The sequence below is a fragment of the Schistosoma haematobium genome, chromosome ZW (assembly GCF_000699445.3).
Source record: "Schistosoma haematobium chromosome ZW, whole genome shotgun sequence".
Classification (NCBI taxonomy): Eukaryota; Metazoa; Platyhelminthes; class Trematoda; order Strigeidida; family Schistosomatidae; genus Schistosoma; species Schistosoma haematobium.
This window is the reverse complement of record NC_067195.1, coordinates 15,877,024-15,894,328: the sequence shown is the minus strand read 5'-3', so window position 1 is coordinate 15,894,328 and position 17,305 is coordinate 15,877,024. Positions and strand designations below refer to the sequence as shown.

Here is a 17,305-nt window from a genome sequence, read left to right as displayed (position 1 = left end):
ATTTTGGACCGATGCACATATGTGCCTGGTCCTACGTTGTAACTGAATGACTGACTTTTATTTATTTTAACACATCATCATGTCTATTAAGCGCATAACCCATTCAGGCGCGTTTATGAAAAGTTTACGACCATTTACTGTAAAAGTTACAAAAAAGTACAATCAGAGACATCCTGGTGGCTGGCAATATACACTGAGAAAAATGAATATTATTCAGATGTCTATGCCTGAACTGCTAACATCTAACATCGGATCACTAAATATTCATCGTCAGGATCGATCAAGAAATAAGAAAACGAAACATGTTGAAATATTTTGTGCTAAGAATTCTATATTGTACCAAAAATATAATATTGAATAAAGCCATTATTAATAATAATAATGGTAATAATAATAATATACAACGATTGCACACTAAGTTGAGTCAAAAATCAATAAAAAAGGCAATAAACAATACGCTATTGAAAAAATAATTAGCTTAGATAATGTCATTAGTAGATGAAGATTGTTAGAACAATGATTAGCATAATAAATTCTAAACAATCTGTTAAGAAAATTTATGTATGAAGAATAAAAGGTTAACTAGACAAATCAGATGATCTAAGAAAATAACGTTTAGAAAAACACAATGTGAAACTCAGCAAGCTGAATAATAAAACAATAATAATAACGTAGGCTTATGGTAAGGACAAAATTTTTTCACGAATACACATGCAAGGGGTGCCTGAATTTCCATATTACTAAAGCTTTAGTAAACCTTAGTATATGTTCATGAACACTTTTGTACAAAATCGCAAAAGCCGAGTTACGATCAACCTTATGTTTCAAACATGCGTTTAGCTATAGAACGTGGATTGTTGTCATCTGTTCTTGTAGAGTCATTTGATTTTATTTGTTTCCGTAGTTATTTTAATACATGTTCAGATTTATTATTATTGTTATTACTATTATTATTATAGATCCTCATAAGCTTCTTAGAACCTCATTTGTATTGAACTATAACATAAGACGAAATAACAAACACTGGTGATTATAAGGAAGAATTCGAACGACATATAATCAATACTCTAACAAATTTCGCTGTCATAAACATTCATCCAGTTCATATAGGAATCCGTGAAAAAGATTTACAACAGTGGCTATCTACTATTCTTTTTTACATTTACACAATTTTTGGAAACAATCTTTCTTAAGATAACATCTGTTGCCAACTCATAACAAATATTTGATCAATTCACTTGATATTGTTTTACTTGAATCTTCGTTTCGTCCTGTTTGAGACTCGTCAGATGGATGTACCTGCATCTCAGGACGAAACGCGCGTCCTGGTTTCCACTGCTAGCCACTATCCATCTTTGCTTATAATGCTTGTAAATTAAGGCAATATCGAGGCATACGCACAGTATGCACATATGCCAATAAGAGACTGATCAATTTCAGTCCTAAAACATCAATGGGAAAATTCAAGTAAAACAATATCAAGTGAATTAAACTTCAACCCATTGCACAAGCAAGTGGCTATCAGGACTCAGTAGCTAAGTGGATAACGCGATGGCGTTTGAAGCGAACGGTACTGAGTTCGAGTCCCAGAGTGAACATCAACTCTGAGATGCAGGTACATCCAACTGACGAGTACCAAACAGGACGAAACGCGCGTCCTGGATTCCACTGCTAGCCACTATCCATCTTTGCTTATAAATATTTGATCGGTCAATTTTAATGCAATCTTCACTAGTTTCAAAAAAGAATGACACAAGGAGGAAAATATATCGACTATGGTGATGAATGTGAGTGAATTTAATAGTATTTAAGTATGCAATAGATTGTAAGCATTTATATAAGCGCTTCGGAGTATATTAACTATTAAAATACATGATTTGTCAGTTCAACAAATTAAGAAAACAGAAAAATGTATCTTATATTTGAAAGAAAAAAAAAAGGGTATTCCACCAAAATGAGCAGGTCAGCAATAAGGTCTTTGTGTTATCGATTATATAAAGAGATAAAATTTGTAGAAAACTGAAATTAAATTCCTTAAAACAGTATGAGATTAAATACAAATTCCGTTAGTATGGTGACTTGTTACTGTCTATAAGAAATAATACAATCAGTCGTTCTACTATGTGTTGACAACTAGTATGAAACGGTTTACATTTAAAAGAAACACGTTTGTTGTCATGAGTTTGTGAAAATATTTATATTTTATTAGAGCAAATAAAGAGTATTAGATTAACTACGATTCTATTCTATTGATTCTTAAGTATTTTACAATTAATGCGTGTAGAACATCATTAAATACATTTTCAAATTGTAGTGAGTATGAGATAATGTTTAACTTCCAAATGACTGATTGAAAATTTGATACACAGAATTATATAGAAATGATTTCACAAGGTCAAAGTATATATGTAAAGTTTATTATCGGTAATTACTGGCATTTAGTTTGTGTATCTGTTTTATAACCTTAGTCACCAGCTTTCATTTAATGAATAACCTATGGTTATATCTTCTACTTTAAAGTTATTGTAATTTGAGCACGAGCCGTAGATGCTATTTTTTATATTCTAATTGATCAGTTTCAGCATAAATTATATATTCTCGTTTACTCAGCGTCGTGATTAACTATTCATATATTTACACATGTACATTTCTGATTTAGTTACGTGAACACGGTGGATTCCGCTCTCGTCATCTTTTCTTCTCTTATCAAGCAGAGTTGACTAAGCAAGTCGTTGGTCGACGAGCGAGATAGTTCTTCTGCTCCCAAAGACAGTTGACCACAAGTGGAATTTATCCATTCGCATTCTCAAGTTTACGTCAATTAACCTAGGGCATCAAAGCCATTAACCGATTCTGAGACAACTCTCTCAGCATATCTAACTAGAGAGAAAGTAGAAAGACCAAGGACCCAACAGTATTTTACTGTAAGGACCTATCAATTTAAAATCTGTTTGAAGTTGATACAAGCAGATTTAATTGGATCACCAACAGATGGGTATTGTAACCCTCTGTATAATTTTGTTTTTTACTCATGCCCATGTATCTCTTGCAACTCCCACCACTATTCGATGTATACAAGAGTTTTACTTTTATCTTTTATGAATGACTACAATCGGTTCAGGAAGCCAGTCACTAACTATTGCACTGTGATATATTGGTTAGTGTGAACTATCCCCCTAGAGCACAAATGATTATCAAGTGACGATTGTCAAGTGACATGGATCAGATTCAGTAGTAATGGTGCCTTATAAGTGGAAATTACTTTTACAAGACTGGTAGGAACCTGTGTTTGTACTAACCCTGGGTAGTGAGCATTTAGACACAGTAGAGAAATTCATGTCAATCTAGGCCATTTTTGGCGCCTTTGTGATGTTACTCTGACTTTACAAGGTCGGATCTACAGCATTATTTGACGACGCTGGAACTGACTGAAAGAGCGGAGATGGTAGGTGTATGACATGTCTTGGTACAGAAGAAAGCTGTACACGACTGGCTTCTGTTGAACCTACACTACTCTCTGGTTGAGGTTTTTGGAGATATTGCGACACAGTCGTTTACGATTTATGAGAAATTGCTTAGAATAGAAGCCACACGGTCTTTCTGTAAATTTTATCATATTCACTTTCTTTACTCTATCTCCCCACAATCTCATTTTTATCGTATGGCGCATATATATTTTGGTGCCCCTTTGTACCATTAATTATGTGTTTAAATAAATGATATGTGAAATTCTCTTAAACATCGGTGTTCTAAAATAATCCTGCACTCTTTGTTCCATGAAATCATCCTTTTCCATAGAATCATAGTGTCTGTCCTTAATGTTTTCTATCAACAGTAATACTGTTACTATGTTTGCTCATGTGACATTAATCTTAATAATTCCATCTTGTTGATTTACTATGGTGTAGAAACTTAAACCGACGGGCATATGTGCTAGTTTTTACGATCCTAATGATTGGATGAATGACTAAAGGGAAGACGATGAGCTGATCCATTTACTTCGGAAGTCCGTAAAGTAATAAAAACCAAGTGGTACATGTTTCGTCAGTACGTTTAAACAGATATTAAGCACAGTTTTTACGGAGAAAGGTCCAAAAATATACCTATGTAACGTGAATCATATGAATTGTTTATACGTACATACGTACCTACGCTATTGTGAACGATTTTGAGCCATGTCACTGATTATGAAAATCACCCAAACCTTAATCAGGTAATCTGAACTTACGTAAATGGCTCAGCACAACAGTTAGTGACATCATGAACAGATGCTACCTTTTCGTTCACCCTCCGCTATCAATCTTCGAACCTAGTCCTAAAACAACCATTATCACGCATCGACGTAGGCAGATGACGATACGTAATACACGTCCTAACCATCTCAGACGATAAATATTCACTATCACATCAATCGATTTGCCATTATTACGCAGTACTCTGCGTCTAGCTTGAGAATTACAAACTTGATAGTCGCAAGATACACGAGGAGTGGTTTGAATATACGTATGACCGAATAGTAGTAACCAATGAATATGCTGCTCTAAGGTCCAAAAATATAACCATTTTCTACTCTACAAGTTCCCACTTTGTTGTAGATTATCATAGATAGCCTTGAGATTGATAAGATGGCTAAACTTATGTTACTGTCAAGATAAATTTAACGAAATACATGATTATATTTGGATGGATAGAATCCAACAATATGAAATGAAATAACCATTATCGATGATCAAAGATGAAGACCATAATATATCATAAAGTGATAATGTACTAACCATGAGATATGAAAATTACGGGTTCGATACCAGTACGGTCAAAGAAGGGCAATTATAAGAAATTCTATAGTAAAATAAAACAGCAGTAGAATACTATGTACTTTTAAATAATTACAAAGCAAATGTCAATCTATTAAAAAGACAATTACCCTAATGACAATTTAATTTTTTCCGCTTTTGCTAGTTTTGTTTAAAACTATACAGCAAAATAACCTCAAACTAATTAAAACTTTTTAATTCATGTGATTTTCATAAACAATTTTTCCCGTCAGTCAGTCATAAGTGTGGATACAGTCAGAAGTTCACTAACAATCATACAATTAAGAAGTAAACAAAATTATCCGCTATGACAAAGTCAATAAAACCTGTCAAAATAATCACGTAGAAAATAGACATAGACATTTAAAAATCATTTCTTAACACTTAAAACACTGTGTAATTTCGTAAGATACATGAATTTGGCCCAGACGAGGAATTAACTTCATCTCAATTAATTCCCTATTGAAAAACAATAGAGATCGATATGGGCAATAAATTTAGCCTTCATCCCAAACAAGTAAACGTAAATTTCAAGTTCACTGTCCCAATAGAAGGCAAATACATTATAAGCTATTAAAGGTTTAACAAAACATTTTGAAATTGTATCGTATAATAAAGTAATAGTATGGTGAGATTATGATATAAAGAAATGAAGTAATTCATACTTGAATATAATCAAAATATATTGACCTTTGAATCGATAAATTCAATATTACATTTTCTGAAAATAGATTTTATCACATGGCTTACGGGTACCGCGTTGTAGTGTCGGTTATTATGTTAAGTTCACATAACTTATTCTAGCTTCTGGACAGGCTGATTTATCCATTCAACTTGAGTCACGTATTAACCTTGTTAATTATTCACTTATCTACCCTGATTGTTTTTATATAGGCGTATGTGTGTTTATATCATATCTTACTCATCAAATGTCTGTAACTTATTTTTGTCCGGCTATAAATATCCATTATTGATTGATTAAATCGAGTTGGCTCACACGCCTTCTCCATCACGCATTTCGCTTCTCTCTTTTTTCCTCGCTTCGATTTTTCGCTCGCTTGTCTGTATCAACGATTGTATGAAATATACGTATTCGAAATTCACTTTCATATTTGACTTATTTAATTCTGTTATTCACTGACGTGATTTAAGTCGAAAATTATATACGAGGATATCCAATACGTTTATTTCAATTACACTTATACGATCCAATTGGAGTCAGACACCAGGTCACTAAGGTGGAGAGTCCGTCGATAACATCATCCGATCTAAATGACGTCAAAAAGAAGAGCCCCACTAAGGCATGATTTGTAACATTGTGGTGTGTGCTACTTGTGTCGACAGATATAAGTAGTATGTGTCATCAATCGAAAGTGAAATGCCTGCCGGCAGAAGGTTAAGAAGATCGAAGAAAAGAGAACGAGAACAGAGAATGATTGAGAACGAAGGAAGAATCAAGCTTGAGACGACTGACTGACATTATGCAAATGAAGTATTGAATATACGATTCTCAGATTTTACTAAGACATCCTGTAATACTGTATTCGCATACATTCGGTTGTCCCCAACTGTGTTATCATTCACTACAACATTTGGAAGTAAGATAGTTCATGACCAATAATATGCTTTAAAACACAGTCGATAATGAATCTGATGATATGAATCAAAATTATGAGAATCCTACACTTAGTTAAGTGAAATAGGTTTACTTATAGTTGCTAATAATTACATAATACTGATAATACATAGTAATACGTAAATTCACAAAAAAAGACGAAAAAATCAATTCATTTATCAGGTATAGATTCATGTACTCCAATTCGAACCCGTTTTAGTGCTACTACCCGTTTATTTAAGCAGCTATATATATATATATATGTTTCATTGTTTTGCTACGGTTTGTCTTCCTAAAAAATGAAATAATTGTACAAAGTTCATTGAAAATAATATAATTAAACAAACTATACATTATGAGCAAAGATATATGGTGGCTAGCAATGGAACACAGGAAGCGCGTTTCGTCCTATTTCGGACTCATCAGCTGGATATAATCTGTATTCCAGAGTTAGTGTTCACGCCGGGACTATAATCCAGTACCGTTGGCTTCAAACGCCATCGCGTTATCCACTTAACTACTAAGTCCAGAAGATTCAAACAAACAATATAAAAATGAATTAAAATCTGTATATTAGTTTAGTAAAACCTATATTTTTAAAATGTAGTTCTAAATCAACCAAATAGCTTAAACTTCCAACTCTAGAACCTCAAAATAAAATCTATCTTGGAGTCAACACTAAAAACATTTAATATTTAACAAATCAGTACGATGAACTATTTAGCCGAAATAAAAAGTGAGTTTTCACAAATTCCAACGACAATTAAATATATTTCTCGGAAGAGATAAAGTTTACTATGCAAAAAAAGATTTGTTCAGTATTACAAGATCAGCGATAACTTTTCATTACTGCAGAATTATACTGAAAATCCCCTTTAAATGACTACACATAAACAAATGGACAATGTACAAAACATTACCTTGAACAAAATGTAATAGCTTACCAAAATGGTTTGTGTCTGAAAAGAAGAGACCAGTTTAAATGTCGTAAAGGTACACTAGATACAGAATCATTATCGATACTTTTTGAGTCTATATAGACAAATGTTGATTCTGACGGCTACAAAAGAAACAAAGTAGACAATAACACAAGACCGACATGAATATAACTTAAAAAGATGAATATATTTACAGTATCGATAATAGAACGTATAAATACACTTCGTCAGTAATTTTTTTTAAATACAAGGTAAATGGATTTTCAGAAAGTAATGAAGTGATTGATTAGTTAAAATGATTATATATAACATCTCCAAACACTAATTTTCCCGATTACTGCTTATACTCTTATTACCTCTACCACTACGGGATTTGAATCGGCCACTACATCTGTGTGCTAATGTGGTGTGGCAACTCGAACTGATGTACGTACGTACGAAGTTCTACGTTGTTACTGACTGACTGATATATATATATATATTGGAACAAAGAAGCAGCAAATATATATATGCTACACTTAGTCATTCGATTTGTATGAGGGCTGGAATACTGCCCGAGCACTCAAACTGAAGCAGGAGTTTCCTTAGGGGGCCAGTCCTCGAGCCATTGACTTAGAGGTCTAATCCACAAGGCAGTGAAGAAGCGTTAGTAGATGCAGTCCCATGGTAGCCGGTGACCAACAATAGGTTCATACGCCATTTGTTTCTTCAGGATCCTGGAGCCCATGTGCACCACTGAACTGTAATAAAAGTTTTTCAACTCCCCTAGGTGGACCCTCCGTGTCCTCCAACCTAGTTAAAGTGATGGAAATTAGCTTTTCGTCCTCTCAATTTGGTAAACAACACCCACGCCGCATAATCAATGCTTGGTCTTCGGGATTATTTCTCCACAATACCTTTTTGTAACTGGATACAATAATTTCCATTGTAAAACCACCTTTAGAAAAGGTAGGATGGATTATTACTACACAGTTTTGAGCTGAAATAAACTTAATAAACGATACAAAACAAATTCCAAAAACAAAATATGCTGTTCACTACATTCTTTATCACAACATCACTGGTAATAAGTATTGATACTGACTTGTAATACATAAATAAGATCAAAAAGGTACAAAGGATAGTGACAAAAGGGGTGAGTAGTTAACAATACTTATAAACCCATCCACGCAAAATTGGCTTAATAAAAGAAGACTTAAGTTATATACGACTTTAGTAGGGTGCCTTAAATACTCAGACGACTATCTGTGTGCAGTAAAATCTCATTAGAGCTATTGATAAATAAAATATGATTATTCTTAGATAAACCAATTCTTTAAATCCTCAAATAAACTAAGCCCGAGTAAACTGTTTTTACCACGAAACGTAATTAGCCTGATCCTGATAAACATTGGGTGGCATTGGTTTACGTTGTTTACAACCACTATTTCTCTTTATTTACCATTTCCATCAGTATGATCCGTCCTTAAGGATGTACATAACAGCAAGTATGAACCTTCATAGGATATGTGTACTGTCGTTCACATATTCCTTTCATAATTTTATCATCGCATTATATGAGAAAAATGAATTTGTAAAAAGTAACATAAAATAACACTGAGTAAATTCACAATAAATTATTTTATCAAACTAACCGTCATTTTTTCTTCCACATCTAATATTTTAATACAATTTTCTGACTTCAATTCCCGACTTATTGTTACATTCTTGTTAATAAAATATGAATTTGTTAGTATTCTAGGTAAAATTAAATGCAATTTATGTGGTCTCTTAGTTTCACGGGTAACAATTAAATAGACAATGTAAGACCATGCAAAAAATGATATTCCAATCCAGAAAAACGGTGTACGCCAGCCATCATTTTCAGCTAAGTAAGAACCCAGTGAACCACATAAGATTGTTCTGATATGATAATGAAAGACAAGAAAGTAATATTAAAATATTTTCGAAAAAAAAAATGTCAGACGATAAACCGATAACAAAATAAAACAGCATTGATTAACACCATGAGAAAAAGAATAAAAAATTGACCAGTCTAATGCTATGTAACCTATAATTCTGCAGATTTAATTATATCAGTTAGTCAGACGTAATTAACGTAGAATCTGACACAAATGTGATGACTCAAGTTCCTAGGTCTACACGGCGGCCCGCTTGAATATCTGGGCTACCTGTTTCTACCATCTAATTATTTCAACAAGTTGTCTGTCATTTTGTTTTAGGGTCGCATTATGTCTATTAATCGCATAACCAATATAGGCACGTTTATGAAAAGCCTAAGACCTTTCGCTGCACAAGTTACAAAAAAATATAATAAAAGACATCGCGGTGGTTGGCAATATGAACATCAATCGTATGTCGATTCCCGAGCTGCTAAATTCTAATTTCCGATCACTAATTAACAAGGTGGACTATCTTCAATTCCTGCTAAGTCAAAATGTGTATCGTAATTGTGGTTCATCACAATTCAAGAATCTTGGTTAAATGATTTACAGGACGACTGCCTAGTATCACTATGTAATTTTAAAATCTATCATCAGGATCGATCAAACAATAAAAAGAGGTGTGGCGGCAGCGTAGCTATGTTTGTAAACGTGAACTGGTGTCGATCTACTTTTGTTTGTTTCAAGTTTTCAAATGACTTTATTGACTGTCTAACATTAAGATGCCGTCCAAAACATCTGAATAAATACAAATATGTTTATGTTACGAATGTCTACGTGACTCCAGACTGCACATCATCTGCGCTATTCATTTTCGCTGATGAAATCACTGAATTCGTTGTTACTGCCGTCAGTGATTCGCTTTCAGTTGTATGTGATGATTTCAATTCATGTGACTGTCGCTTCCTTACATCACTAGGTCAACAAAATGTAGTATATTTTCCTACACGGTTGAATGCTCATTTAGACTTTTTTTTCGTTAATGACGTGGGTATATATGTGACTCGTAAACGTACTCCATTTTCTGGCTCGGACCACTGTATAATTCGTGTTCTACCTAAAGTATATGGAAAGCATGGAACGAGTACACTCTTACATCAAACCAAGAAAGTCAAATATATGAATTACTCAGAAGAAAATATTCGAAATCTGAAAAAGCATGCTTCGTACGACTAACTAGGAATTATTTATAGATGACTCACTGGGAAACACTACTGATGTTATCACTTGTTACCTTATATTCTGTTTTGATATTTGTTGTCTCACTGAAACCATTTTTGTAAGTCTTGATCGACTTAAATCTTCACAATTAAAACGACTACGGAGGGTGAAAGAAAGAATCTACAAGGAGGAAAACTCTATTGAAGTTCGTAAGGTAAATGGCCTAATAAACCTAGAGATTAGACGTCTCAACTCTATGTTTAATCAAAAACTTCTGTCTTGTAAATACTCTCCAAGTATGTGGAAACTCTTTAAAGAACTTACAGGTGACAGGCTGAATGTTTGTGGGTTAAATAAGTCCTTTGTCATCTGATGTAATGCTCCCTATATCCACAAGTTTAAAGAATAGTTGTGTTCCTAGTTTCACTGAAACTGATGTCCTAAGATGTCTCCAGTTACTGAATTCATCCCAATGTCTAGGACCTGATAGTATCCCAAACCTCTTCTATAAAAAAACATACTGACGCTCTATGTTATCCATTCACGAGTATCTTTAACAGATCCTTCTCAAGTAATCTCATACCGAAAATGTGGAGACAGATAAAGATAATCCCTATACCTAAGAAAGTATCTGGTGATAAAAATGTGAAATTTAGACCCATAGCAGTAACTTCACCTTTCCTTAAAACAATGGAAAAATTATTGATACTTCCACTTCAACCTGCGATATAAGAGCACATTGATCCGTATCAGTTTGCTTACACATGCAAAAGAAGCACCTTAGTTGACATTGCTGTTCTGCATCACAATATAGTGTTCAGCTTCTCTTTTTGATTTTATCTCAAGACAGATTTTACCCAACAAGGTAATCAGCGGCAACACTGACAGCTAGATAACCAATTGACTATGTTCCTACCTCTCTGGAAGGGAACAGTACTCTGCGTTTGGAGGAAAGTGTTCAACGCCCCTACTGTCTCATGAAGGTATGCCATGAGGAGCTTTTCTTTCACCTCTTCTCTTTTTTTCTGTATGATCTTCCATCCTCCACAGAAAATACTTTTGTGAAATATGCGGATGATCTCACTGTATATATGCATATTACCTATTATTTTTTACTGTATTGACGAGAGTGTTGAAGGCAGTTGGCAAGGTGTGTGGTGAATCGTTTGAGGTCATTAATAAAATGGTTATGGGTAAACATCCAAACTCCTGCAAACTTCTGATAAGTGTTATCTTCTCAGATCCCAATTATTCCCTTCATTCATAACTTTCTTTTTGTGTATCTTTTGGTAGAACGAGACGTCAATACATTAAAATCCATGCGCTCAAGCAACGGTATAAAAGTTCCGTAATATCTTACCTAGCAAATATACTTTGTGACGAATGGGTTGTTAGAGTTTATCTAGTCAATAACCTGAATTCTTAAACATGTCTCTAGTTTGAAAAGTTGTACAGATTCTGATATTTTTTCGTCTTTTCCTTTTTTGTTGTTTTTTCTTTTTGTAAAAGAAACTTGCCGAAATACCTCGTGCTGAGAATTCTGTATTGTACCAAAATATAATATTGAATAAAGCCATTAACAGTTTTAATAATAATAATAATAATAATAATAATAATAATAATAATAATAATAATAATAATAATAATAATAATAATAAAGACGAGATGAGAATAACAAGATAAATCACAAAAACAATAGGAACTGTAGTAGCAATGATACACAAGACATTCAAACCTTGGGAATATGGTTTGAAAAGACGGGGTGGGAAGATATACATGATTAAGAGGAAGATAAAGAGTGAATGCATTTGTGTTATTGTGATCGCTTCTGAGCCATGTAATCTAAAGTCTCTAACAAATGTTTATGGTTATTTTACGAACTTCAAAAAGATAGTCTATATCTACAACTATGGCTCAAACCAACATTCAATGCGTTTGGTGAATAATGGAATGTTTTAAGTTGATTTCCTGTAGCTTTCTTCCAACCTACTACTACATATTCTTTATTATTCCTTCATTATAACCCTTAAAAAGTGAACATTGCGTATAAATAATTGTGAATTTGAAAAATTTACAGAAATATATCCAATCAGGTCAGTCACTCAGCTACAACGTAGGATCAGGCACATATGTGCATCGGTCCAGGTTGTCATACCGCATCAGCACAACAAGATGAACACCGGATTCATAGCAGTGGTTAGGTCAAAGGTGATAATATATAAGAGAAAGATTGCACATAGAGATATAGTACAAGAAGAAAGAATTGGTTCGTAGAAAGAAAGATATGAAGTGATTTTAATCTCTTAGTTTAAGGGAAGACAGGGAGTGTATACACCGACGCCATTGTGATCGATTCTGAGCCATGTCACCAAGAGTCTCCAACCATTGGTTACGAAAGTCACGCGGACCCCAACCAAGTAGTCTGCATCTACCAACATGGCTCAGACTAGAAGTTAGTGTCTTCAAGCACTGATGCCACGTTTTGGTTTGGCCGCCGCTAACTTTCTTCCAACCATCTCCAATACCGGATAGCATTGCACGTCGTGGTAGTCGGTGTTCAGGCATACGTAACACGTGGCCCAACCATCTCAGTCGATGAAGATTCATAACCTCATCAACTGATTTACCATCATTCCCTAATACCCTGCGTCTAACCTCACTATTACTTACCCGGTGATCCCAGCAGATATCCAATAACCAAATTTGTCCTAACACCTACAGACTACTTATTATTTGTACTAAGAAAATAGACGAGAATCACATTAATAGCAAGTTCATCGCAAACGAGATATATTTTCGAGGAAATTATCATGAATACTAATTACAGAAAGATTAACGTAACCAGAATGCATTGGATGACCAGCGCCTTCTAAATTAAGCAATTTAGGCAATGACCTTTCACTATCTAAATTATTTGGGTAGATAAGCTTAACTGTAAGTAGCTGAGGATCAGAAACATATATATCTTGGACAGCACATAGAAATAATCACTTTATTGTATTCTAAAAGATTTCTTACAAGTTTACATTTATTATCAACAACAAATGATTATTAACAGCTAGTTCTCAACGAAACAGTCTGGCAAAATTACCTGCATCTTATGTAAATAAGTATCTTATGAGCAATTTTGTATTATAATTACGATCAACATAACTATTACAAATGGCTTTATTCAATCTAATATGCATAGTACAACATAGAATTCTCAAAATAGACTATTTTAATAAGTTTCTTTAACCAAAAGAAATCGATAACTGGATACATTTATTTATGAAATAAGTAAATAAATTATCTGGAATTTAATCAGATGCTTTTTAATAAGATTAGAATCTGTACAACGTTTAATTAGCAGCACATTTAAGAACACAAGTTATTGACTAGGCCAGCTCTAACAATTTATTTGTCACATAGTATGTTTAATAGATTAGGTATTGTAGAACTTTTATACCTTTGCTTGCGTGCATGGACTCTAATTTATTGATGTCTCGTTCTACCATGAGACATGCAAGGAGAAATATGTGAATGAAAGAAATGTGGAGAAAGATTAAAATAATTCTGATAACTAAGAAAGTATTTAGGAATAAGAATGGAAAATCTAAACCCACAGGAGTAACTTCACTACTCGAAATAATGGAAAAACTATTGCTACTTCCACCTCAACCCGCATTAAAAGAGCATATTGATCCACACCAATTTGCTTACTTATTTCACGCATAAATGTATTCAGTAATCGATTTATTTTGGTGAAAGAAACTTATTAAAAGTCTATTCTGAGAATTTTATGTAGTACTATCTATCTTAGATTGAATAAATTATTGATAACAATAATAATAACCATTCCTGCTTTACCTCAATACACAGATTTTGTTAAAAAGATTGATAGGTTACACAACGATTCACCATTTTATTGAATTAAACTCTACTTCAGTTGAGTGAACTACTGTCAGTACCAGAAAGAGATTTCAACAGTGTTGCTGAACCGAATGAAAGATTCAGTAGACGCCTAACTTCGAGAACAACAGACCGGATTCCGTAAAGATTGGTCGTACATGGACCAAATAGTGACGCTACGGATAATTGTTGAACAATCAGTTTAGTAGAACTCGTCACTATACGTCAACGTCATTGACTGTGAGAAGGCGTTTGTCAGTGTGGATAGGACACTATAGAAACTTCGACACTATGGTGTACCTGAGATGGTTGTCAACATCCGGAATTCATACGACGGACTACAGTGCAAAGTGCTGCATAGATGACAGCTGACAGACACATCCCAAGTAAGGACCGGAGGTAAACAAAGCTTTTTACTCTCTCCCTTTCTCTTTGTTCTGGTGGTTGACTGGATTATGAAGACCTCGATATCTGACAGGAAGCACGGAATAAAATGGATAGGTTAGATACAACTAGACAGTTTGGACTTCTCAGATGACCTAGATCTATCTCATACATACCAACAAATGCAGGTCAAGACAAACAGTTTAGCGGAAGCCCCTATAGCAGTAGGCCTCAACGTACATAAAGGCGGCCTATGCTCCTTCGTGGGAGTTGCGACGACAGGCGTAAGTAAGTAAACACAGTTGAGTGAATTTATGTTAATCCGTTTTCTAGAAGTCTATAGTTAATAGTGACTTGAAATAAAACACGCTTTTAAAAGATTTTAAAGGCTATTACACTACAAACTGCGAAACTGAGATTCATAAAAATGTTTATAAATACATACCCCAAATGTGTACCAGCAGTTATCACAGCAAAAGTGATATTTCGATTGGATACTTGAACACGATTGGCCATTAAACTTGCTAAACTCGGATAGTAAAATCCTGAAAGTTTGGTAAACAGATAAATATTAGGAGAGTTTGTTAATTTTGTAGAATTGTTATCAAATGGTGTGTTAGAGTAAGAAAAAAGCAACTTGAATGATGCCAAACAACTGTTTCGACATAAAAGATATAATTTAGTATCTTAACTGTAAATATCATGCTGTTTAACTTTCATAATTGTCATCATTTTATCACATTTACATTAAAGCATGCCTTATTTTTACAAGGTCCACTCCAAATTTATGAGTGCCTACATTCTGTGATATCACTATTAAAGGTGATAACCGTTTTTTAGTAGGTTTGAAAACCAAAGTAGACACAGTACCTTCACTGGTTAAACTGTCTTAAATTACATTTTACTTGATAGCAGTTGTATAAAGAAATAAATCGGAGATTGTTTTTACTTATTACTAACAATATATACTTTGACTAGTTAATTTTATTTTGATGGATATCTCTAACCGATAATATTGTCCTTCATCAACTTTATTAAGGCCCAAGTGATTAACCAAAAATATATATGAAAGCTGAAACGTAATCAGTCAAACATTCTCCAATTCTGCCCATCGTAACAATACATCAAAACGAAAAGTTATGTAAAAAGAGAAGCACGTATAAAAGTTGCAAAGTTAAAACGTTCAAATTTCTTTCCATTGATTAAAGAAAAGTAATTAAATGACATAACAGTCAACATAACGAAACAGTACAATTTACACTCCGTTATGTCCTTGATCCGTCTACCCACTACTATGCAGAGGATAACTTGTCTAAGTCTAGATTAAGACCTTGAAGCGATAGGGTGACTGATTTAACCTTGAAGCTACAGTTCGAAGTGAGACTAACTGCTTAGGGTAGAGACTAAAATTATCCTGTCACCTGATTGACTGACAAGCACGAGAGAAAGAGAGAAGACAAGTCAATTGGAACACTACTCGATTTATTCCCAATTCCGATCTGGTTCCCGATTCAGATTAGTGTAAAAAATATAAATGAATAAACAGATGACTAACCAGACCACAATGCACAAAAAATTAGGAAAAATACAATCACGTCCCAAAAATGGGTATCACGGTAGAAAATAGTACAAAATATTATGTTTAAATTACAATAGCTTTGGAACAAAAAAGGTTATGGCAGTGAATGATACATCAAAAGAAAGCCTTTGGTCTGTAGAATAAATTAAAAACAAAAATACGTTTTAGTGCCTTACAAGCCTTGAATTAAATGAAATAACATTCCCAAAATCAGCTTCCGTAGTTTGTCAAGGCTTCTTGTCTCTTTGTTCACATCACAACCGAATTATATAATAAATACATAATAATAAGAAAATCAGACTATACATAGTTGGTCACACGAAAAAATTAATTGTCCCACTAAAGAAGGCACAGGAAGTTAGCAATTACCATAGCAACATGGGTGGAGTACAATTATTCAAATATAACCATAGTAGCATGTCATAAATGAACGATTATAACATAACATAAAATTTGAATAATGTCACCAAGGAAAAAGTAACCATGGCCCTAGAACTGGGACAATTCCACCTTTGAAACAGTCAGCTCTTTGAAATAAAAGCAGAGTTACCGTGGTAAAATTTGACTGAGAAAGTATAACTGTTAAGCGATTTTTTTTACCTATAGACTAAATTCGATCCAAATCACAAAATATTACGATAATGTATAGGTATGTCTAGTACAGTATATTTTATTCGATATTACCACATGAAATCTTTATTTTACTATGTATCAAGATAAAGCTTGGTAGACAACAATTACATGGCTTTAATTATCACGCACTTTAGAAATGCAGGGTAAACAAGTTATGAAAAAAAACAGTCAGTCATACTTAAGATTTATACGTTGGCGCCCTAAGCTACACTATTCCAACTCCAACTTCAATACGGTGGTCATTGGTGAAAGAGACTACTTTGATTCTCGACTAACTACAGGACCTACTTCAATGTTCCATTCACACTGTCTGGGAATGGAGGGTAGTTGTAGAGTAGCTGAAGGCC

General features: G+C 33.8%; 1 protein-coding gene across 2 annotated transcripts in view; it reads right to left on the bottom strand.

Annotated features, from left to right (window-relative positions):
- The window catches only part of MS3_00002868 (uncharacterized protein), a 42,633-nt gene that overhangs the window by 10,041 nt on the left and 15,287 nt on the right, over window positions 1-17,305 (bottom strand). The window contains exons 5-7 of one of the 2 annotated variants that reach the window (XM_051210523.1): window positions 15,192-15,291; window positions 9,002-12,011; window positions 7,374-7,489 (exon numbers count right to left, since the gene is read on the bottom strand). In XM_051210523.1, coding sequence (XP_051070521.1) covers window positions 11,906-12,011; window positions 15,192-15,291 — 206 coding nt within the window. In that variant the 3' untranslated portion in view covers window positions 7,374-7,489; window positions 9,002-11,905. The remainder of the gene's footprint in view (window positions 1-7,373; window positions 7,490-9,001; window positions 12,012-15,191; window positions 15,292-17,305) is intronic. The other variant, XM_051210524.1, reaches the window with a different exon arrangement.